The sequence below is a fragment of the Myxocyprinus asiaticus genome, chromosome 19 (genome assembly GCF_019703515.2).
Source record: "Myxocyprinus asiaticus isolate MX2 ecotype Aquarium Trade chromosome 19, UBuf_Myxa_2, whole genome shotgun sequence".
NCBI classification, from domain to species: Eukaryota; Metazoa; Chordata; class Actinopteri; order Cypriniformes; family Catostomidae; genus Myxocyprinus; species Myxocyprinus asiaticus.
Window position 1 is genome coordinate 32,878,996 of NC_059362.1, and position 8,798 is coordinate 32,887,793.

An 8,798-nucleotide genomic window follows, 5' to 3' on the forward strand; every position below is an offset into this window, starting at 1 on the left:
AGACGCGCTTTTAAAAGTTGACGTTCTTTATTACCCGAAACAGGATTCCTGTGCGACACGCTGAACAACAACAACAACAACACCTGGCTGCGGAACAACGGTCAAAAGTCCGTCAAGCTCATGTTTGCGTAGAAAAACAAAGGGGAAAGAGCGCAGACGGACACACACACAAACACGTTCGGTGTGAACGGCCCTTCTTGCAAGGCGACAACTCGCCTTCTACATTCAGTCCTTAAACTGCCATAATTCAGTTCTACTCTAAGCGTTTAATAGAAGCAAATTAAACGCCTTAAAACAGACCAAGTTGATGCTGTCTCCAAATCACATCGCACAGCGAATGTCCCGCAAACGCACCTCACCCGTGATCCGCCCCATTCAGTGGGCGGAGTCAGCATCTCTTCTTTACAGCGAGCGGAGAGAATAATACTTCACAGCCCGAATAACAAAGGCGCAGAACAGTCTTCAGTCGTCGCGGTAGATGTGCGACTCCGAACGGGGGCCACAGTGACCGCGATAAAGAAGGGACAAGAAAACACTCTGAGGTAAGACACTCAGGACTACCAGTGTCAGTAGCCCAGGGAAAATAGGATATATTTCATGCATCTGGTTTCATTCACAGAAATTACTATTTTGTGCTACCATTGCATAAAGTAAAAAGGTAGCCTATATAGATTTTTTTTTATTTTTAATCACAGAGCACAAATAAGCTTTTCTGTTTAAAGAGTTGGTCTCATGTTGAAATTACAGTCCAAACTTTGAGTGAATGAACACTGTCACACTGCACAGTGAAAGGACAATTCAAAGACATCTCAGACAGAAAGTCATTTATAAGTAGGCCTATTCTATTCTATAGCTATTATAGCCTAATAACAACAACAACATGGCAAAATTATTATTATTATTATTTTTTATTATTAATTATTTTTTATTATTTTTATTATTATTATTTTACTTATTCTCTTTGTCAGAAATCTATGGTGATGACTTTTTGTTTTAACACAATTCTTTTGGTTTCACAGTGAGAATGCCAGCAAAACCCATGATCTCCGAAATGGAGTTTGACTCTTTGCAGCCGTGTTTCTACCCGGACGAGGATGACTTCTACTTCAGCAGACCAGACGCTGCACCGCCTGGCGAGGACATCTGGAAGAAATTCGAGCTGCTGCCCACTCCTCCTCTCTCCCCGAGCCGGGCAGCGCTTCCAGGGGACCCGGTGGCTGGGGATTGCTCACTGATGGGGGCTGGATTAAGTGACCCGTTGGACTGGGCTTCTGAGCTTCTGCTCTTACCGGAGGACGATATTTGGGGGGTGTCGGACGGTGACCTCTTCGGCTCCGTTTTGGATACTACGGACAATTCCATCATCATTCAGGACTGTATGTGGAGCGGTTTCTCAGCACGGGAAAAATTGGAGCGGGTGGTGAATGAGAAACTCGGGAAAGCTGTCTCGACTGCTTCCAGTAGCGCTGAAGTCAGTAAAGACACGACAGTCAATGCGCCGGAGATGAGCCACTCTATACCGGAGTGTGTGGACCCTACCGTGGTTTTCCCTTATCCCGTCAACAAAAGAAACGGGAGCAGCAGCAGCAGCCAAAGTGTGACACAACTGAGGACACAGCACTTGCCTCCAGTCAGCGCAAATGAGACACCAAGCGACTCTGGTAAGTGTCCCAAGCGGTCCTTACATGCAGTGGCTGTTCAAAAATGAGTACATTTAGAATAATTTCTTAGAGATCATTTTATGATTCTTTTGATGCTTGACATGAATGTTTTCCCCATTGATTGTCAGTCAAGTCAGTTTTTTCAAGACTCTTTGTTTTCTATACCAAAACATTATGATTAGCCTATTATTGTTATTAATAATAATTTTAATAATAATAATAGATTTCATAAATAATATTTATTATTATTATTATTCATTATAAAACACATACTGTTATTATTATTATTTATCATTATAAAACGTATAATTTTATTATTATTATCATTTTATAATGATAATAATAAAACATAATTTTATTATTATTATTATTATTATTATTATTATTATAACAATATTCAAAATACTGATGGTGATTGTGCTGCTAAAAATTGTAGCATTTGGCACTCTACAGTTTGGCCTAATTTATAAGTGGTCATTGGGGTAATTGTTGAAGATCATATGACAGGCCCTGAATCGGATTAGTGTGTGACATTCCAGACTGTTGGTTACACACACACACACACACACACACACACACACACACACACACACACACACACATACACACATTGGTACTGTTGGTGCGGCTATCCTTATGTGGACTCTCCATAGACATAATGATTGTTATACTGTACGAACTATAGATTCTATCCCCTAGCCCTACCTCTAAACCTAACCCTCACAAAAAACTATCTGCATATTTACATTTTCAAAAAAAACATCATTTAGTATGTTTTTTTAAGTGATTTGAATTATGGGGTCACTAGAAATGTCCTCATAACCTACATTTATAGCATAATACCCTTGTAATTACCAGTTTGTAACTTTAAAAAAATGTCCTCGTAAACCACCCAAACCCGCCCACACACACACACACACACACACACACACACACACACATGCACGCACGCACACACACACACACACACACACACATTGGTACTCCTATCATTACGAGACCTCTCCATAGACATTTTTATACTGTACAAACTATATATTCTATCCCCTAACCCTTCCCCTACCCCCAAACCTAATCCTCACAGAAATGTTTTGGCATTTTTTTACATTTTCAATGTAAAATATTTTAATACTTAAATATTTATTTAAGCCGTTTGAATTACAGGGACACTAGGGGTGTCCTCAAAAACCACATCTATAGCATAATGCGCTTGTAATTACCAGTGTGTAACATAATTTTTTTCCCCTCATAAACCACAAAAAACAACTCACACACACACACACACACCCATGGCAGTAATAGTAGTAGTGGGCGATGATGGGGAGTTTATGTAATAGTCAGAATGCATACCCAGTAGATGGCGGTAATATTTGATGTTGTTCATGATGTTGAGCCATTTGGCTCTGTAGCTCTTGGTTAAAGATTTAATAGCATCACTGAGCCATATTAGATAGGAAAATATTTCCTTAATTGTCTTCTATTAAATCTGTCTTTGGGCATAGAAGCTGATCAGTATATCATTCAGTATATTTTCTTATCGACACACAATTCTTAATGAAAATTCCTGAAGTGAGAGCCCTAGTGTAAAAAACATGGGCTCAGATGTTGGGCACTATATGCCCCTAAATTCGGTGCCCCCCCAAAAGTCACTTCCCTTCGAAATGAGAACTTGTTTCAAATGCAAATCTAAAACGACAATCACACGTGGGTGAGAGAATAAGAGAGCTGGCACTGGGCACCAGCATGCGATAAAGGAGGCTTCCCACGCGTGCATCTACGAGAGAGGCAAACCTCCCTTCCTGTACGATGGACTGAGCTTGGCAGGCAGACCATCTTCCAGAGAGGTGCAGTGAATGATAATCCAAAGAAAAAAGAGGAGGAAAGAAAGAAAGAGAGGATGGGTTGTCTCTCTTTACAGGGTGATGGCTTTGAACAAGCGCAGCCTTTCCTCCAGCTGTCTGTTTGGCGCCTCTCCAGGGCATCGGCTTAAGACGCCATCAGATCAGTGTTACTCGCCAAAAACCCGTGAATAATTGGAGCATTCGATTACAATGCTTCTGTGTGGCTAGTTTTTCCCCGCTGTACTGTTATTACTTTTCGCGCCCAAACTAAAATAAATAATGAATGAAAAATAAAAAGTTGACTGTCTGTTGGAAACCAAATTGCCCCATTTGGTCTCTCCTTCATGCAGGCAGACGGTTTCCTGTGGGGAGCTTTTGAAGTGAGAGGCTGTGGGCTCCAGTAAATGCCAAACACTCTTCATGTGTGGCTTAGCTGATAATCACGTCCATTATCTCATAAACATAGCTCTTAGGCGTCACACTGAGGCCGCCTTGCCATCTAAGCTTATGTCACCAGTTGAGCAGGCTCCTAGTTAAATGTCCAACTTGACAGCAAATAACTCTTGTTGGAAAATAAGACTCTTAGTAGACACTGTAAATAGAGGGTGTGTGTGTGTGTGTGTCAGAGTAGATAGTAAAATCAGAGGTGGTCCAGTCTGGGGAGAATTCAGTTCCTCAGTGTTTGACAGAGCATGTAAGGATGATCCTGGTGTGGTTGACACCTCTGTGAAGAACTGCATTGAGCAATTGTCTCATCTACCCACACAAAGACATTAACTCGAGCACACACCCATAAGAAAACACAGTTTCCTTCAAGAGCGCTTGTTCATACCTGTATACCTGCAGCTCTTCCATCTGCACACGTTTACAAAGGAATGCTTTGCACAGCAAACCTGTGAACCTAAATGTCTTCTTTTCCTTTTCTAGATGATGATGATAATGATGATGATGATGATGATGACGATGATGACGACGAAGAGGAAGAGGAGATTGACGTTGTTACAGTGGAGAAAAGGCGTTTCACCACCAGCAAGATTACCAATTCTGGTCTGTCTGCAGTCTCTAACTCTCAGGTGTCCACATCAGGGCGGTTGGGCTCAGGGGTGAGCAAAGCTCCACAGGAGTTGATTTTGAAGAGGACGGCAGCCGCTTCTATCCACCAGCAGCAGCATAACTATGCAGCCCCAGACCCGCAAGATGTCCCTACCGCTCCCCCTAGCAAAAAACTCAGAATCGACAACAGCACTAGCACTCTACGCATTGGCAGGAACCAAAACTCTTCCCCAAACTCCCCGTCTAACACCACACCAGGCCAGCGAATCAGGAGGAGTGAAACTAGCAGCCCACGATCCTCCGATTCAGAGGATAGCGAACGCCGGCGCAACCACAACATCCTGGAGCGCCAGCGGCGCAATGACCTGCGCTCTAGTTTCCTCATGCTACGCGACCAGGTGCCCGAGCTGGCTCACAACAACAAGGCGGCAAAGGTGGTCATCCTAAAGAAAGCCACAGAGTATGTCAGCTCCCTGGAAATCCAGGAGCTCCGACTCCAGCAAGAGAAAGACAGATTGCAGGCCCGACGACAACAGCTCCTCCGCAGGCTTGAGCATGCCAGGACTCGCTAATGCTCATTGGCTGAAAGCCTCATAGCTAATGGTTGACGTCAAATGACGAAAGGCTAACGGCTTCTAGGGACACTCACTGCTGCCACTTTTTTGCACATTTTATGACGTCAAGAATGTTTCAGGTTTACTTTGTCACCCCAATCACATTAATATAAAGTGATGAAGAAAATATATTGAGGGAAGGGAGAAAATGTGATGACACTTAACTTTATTCCACATTTAGTTTGTCTTCCACTGTGCTTACTGGTAAACCCGACCTCCTCTCAATAACAAGACTCACAGAAGACAGGCATTCCTTTTAAACAGAGCTTATCTTCAGTATATCAATGATTGGTTTGCTGGACACTAAACAAATGACACAAGTCTCTTCAAATGGCTATAATCTCTCACACCACTCTCACTGGTGCTAATTCTCATGGATGTACCTCTGCGCACCTTGATGTCAGACACTTTTGTAAATAGATTTTTTTTTTTTAAACGTACACTCAAGTCTGCCTTGTTTTTGTATACAATATTGTCTTTTGGTTTTTATAAAGATGTCAAAAGCTGCCAATAACTAGACTGGAAGTTTATATACCTTTAACAAGTACTGTAAGACCTCGATTCTTGAGGATTTTTGTAAAATAAGGACACATTGTTTTGTTTTTGTTTTTCTGTCCTATAATATCTCTGTTATGACACGCTTTACTAATTCCTACATTTATGCTTTAGTGTGCTTCTGATACATACTAAATTTAATACTTATATTTTCGTATGAAAATGAGTTCTCAGTAGATATCACTTTATCTTGTTTTTATCTTTTTCTACCTTGATTTCTTTTGTACAGAAAATTCTTTCTATCTCCATTAATAAGGCTTCTATTCCTTGATTTCTTCCTCGTTCTTTGTTTATATATTTGTAAGTATTGGGTTCATAGAACTGGGTCAATGGGGAAAAAAATGTTTTCTCCTTTTCTATAATGTACATTTTAGTGCTGCGACTCACAGCACTTTGAAATACCTCATTTTGAAAAATAAATAGACATTTGAAAACAAAAGAGCTTGTTGTCAAAGGATGAGTGGTTTTGTATCTCCGGCAGTGTGGTTTGAATGCTTTCAGGTATTTAGTGTATGACAGCTTGTGAGATGAAACAATACACTAAACTACATTTCAGGCATGTTTGAAGCCCCTCTGGGCGGTAGCATCCATATTTCAAACAGCCCTAAACAAACTCTCTAAGTTATAACTTTGAAGGCAAAACCTACAGCTAAATCATTTTGCCAAAGAAAATAACTATGTCACTCATTTGAAGTATAAGAAAGGAGAAACCATAGCTATGTTTTAAGGAACTGGCCAGCCTTTAAGTCTTTCCTTAAAGGCTTAGTTCACCCAAAAAATTTAATTCTGTCATCGTTTACTCAGCCTTATGTTGTTCTAAACGCATATGACTTTCTTTATTTTGTGAAACAGTACGTTAGTCTCAGTCATCATTCATTTTCATTGCATCTTTGTCCCATACAATGAAAGTTAGTGGTGACTAAGGCTATTATTCTGTATAACATCTGCTTTTGTGATTCATGAGTGAAAGACAGTAATATGGTTTTGGAACAAACGTGAGGGTGAGTAAATGATTACAGAATTTCCACAACCTTTCAGAGCCTTGTCTGTATTTTTACTGCTACATTTTCCACACTATTAAGTCCAAATTTACTTACTACAACTAAGTTGTAGATAGAAGAGTCAATTTTAAGATCTATACATTTGGATGGATTCTGTTGTCCTGATTTGCAGTCCATGGTTGGCCATAATCATCTTGTATTTTCAGCATGTTTTGGACTTTTTTTCTGCTCTCTTTTCAGCCTCTTTTCCTGTTTTTCATTTGTCAAGCTTTTCTCCCTCCATCTGCCTCACTATGAAGGGAGATCTGGTTGACCAAGCCCTCACTGACAAAGGCGAACGAGTATCTCCTTCATTATTCACTCTCTCACTCTCACACTTACACAGAGTTTATTAGAAATCGGCAGGGCACATCCACATGCACTTTCAGGCACTCGTACACAAAAACAAACGCTGGCGCACACACTCTCAGCGAGAGTGGGTATGAAAACGTGCGGAGCAAACACTCAGACTCACCCTCGCAGCGTCTTACCTCATTGTTCTGCAAGTTACCATGGAAACTGGAGCAGCTGCAGCGTGGCAGACTTCAAGTGCGAGTGCGTTTTATTCTGTTTGTGCATGCGTGTGTGTGTACGTGTATGTGTGAAAGGGGGCAGGCCGTCTTTTGTGAAGGGGGGCATCGTGACCTGTGCGACTATTAGCTATCCTGCTGGAGCGTGGAGCAGGTTTGTGTTTACTAACTTAAGTCACATGGCCTGAAAGCTGACATGGTCTAGCCAGATAAAGCTCCACCCACAAATATGTCACAATGAGTGATTTACAGAAAAATAAATCTCCCAACGCAATATAGAAGAAACAAGGTCTGGCAGAGGATGGAGGAGAGAGAGAGAGAGAGAGAAAGAGAGAGCGTAAGATCGTTCAGGAGACTTACAGTTATAGACCGGACTGTCTAGACAACTGATTGGTTACATAACAGTCTGTGTTTTGGTCACAGTGTGGTGTGTGTGTGTGTGTGTGTGTGTGTGTGTGTGTGTGTGTGTGTGTGTGTGTATGTGTGTGTGTTTGGTGCTCAGGATGAGGTAACCATGGGAGACCCCACTGTGCCATCTGGCCGATGGCTTATCCTGCCCAGTTTTCATGGAAAAAAAAACAAAAACAAAGCCCAGAGCTAAGACAATAACACAAAACCATGTGTACATCGATAGAGCTAACCAGGGAGACAGAAGCAGGACAAAGAGATCATGCAGATATAGCAGTATCTACTGTACAACCCATGTCTATATCATCTTTTGTTTTGAAGAGCAACTCTCACTCAGCTAAGTATGAGATTGTGTATACATACAAATGCCCATTTACAACGTGCTGTTATGTCTTTGTGTTCCCTCTCTTTCTTTCTTTCTTTCTTTCTTTCTTTCTTTCTTTCTTTCTTTCTTTCTTTCTTTCTCCAACCTCTCTTCCTCTCTCTCCCTCTAAAACATAAGTCCTTCCTACCTGATTGATATGTACTGGCCTCAGACACTATGCTTTACTGTTCTACAATAAACTTTGAGAAGACAGCTCCATATTACTATGTGACTGTTCGGAGTGACACGAAGTGTAAATAGCACCTGCAACACAGCGTGGCTATTTGCACTCCAGTAGTCTAGTTGAAACTTTTTACTATTTAAATCATGATTAATCTGATAATTTTTCATAGTTATTCGTGATTAATCACAGATTTTGAAAGTGCTGAAATGTTACTCAATATCTACTTTTTTGCCTGTCAAAATGCACTTATTTCCTTCTTAGGAAGAAAACAAAACAAAATGTAACAATAATGTTTTATGTTTATGTTTTCAAGCATAGGTTGAGTATTCACTGCAATGCGCATTCAATCTCTTAAACTCTCATCCTCCACAGACTGTGGCTATCTGCTATGCTATAGCAATTTTGAAGATCAAAAAATCAAATCAAATCTCTTTAATGTCACACAGCCATATACACAAGTGCAATGGTGTGCGAAATTCTTGGGTGCAGTTCCGATCAACATAGCAGTCGTGACAGTGATGAGACATATACCAATTTACAATAAACAT

At 41.0% G+C, this 8,798-nt stretch overlaps 1 protein-coding gene across 2 annotated transcripts; it reads left to right on the forward strand.

The window, feature by feature from the left end:
• Positions 1 to 409: 409 nt before the first annotated feature.
• On the forward strand, positions 410 to 6,370 carry LOC127410357 (N-myc proto-oncogene protein-like). Of its 2 annotated transcripts, XM_051645574.1 has the most exons (3): positions 410 to 542; positions 1,020 to 1,661; positions 4,430 to 6,367. In XM_051645574.1, exons 2-3 carry the CDS (start codon positions 1,025 to 1,027, stop codon positions 5,125 to 5,127), a joined length of 1,335 nt encoding a protein of 444 aa, XP_051501534.1. In that variant the 5' UTR covers positions 410 to 542; positions 1,020 to 1,024; the 3' UTR covers positions 5,128 to 6,367. The 2 variants fall into 2 exon arrangements, with proteins under 2 accessions (XP_051501534.1, XP_051501535.1); XM_051645575.1 differs by lacking the exon at positions 410 to 542 and having other exon boundaries at positions 1,024 to 1,661; positions 4,430 to 6,370.
• The last annotated feature ends 2,428 nt before the right edge of the window (positions 6,371 to 8,798 follow it).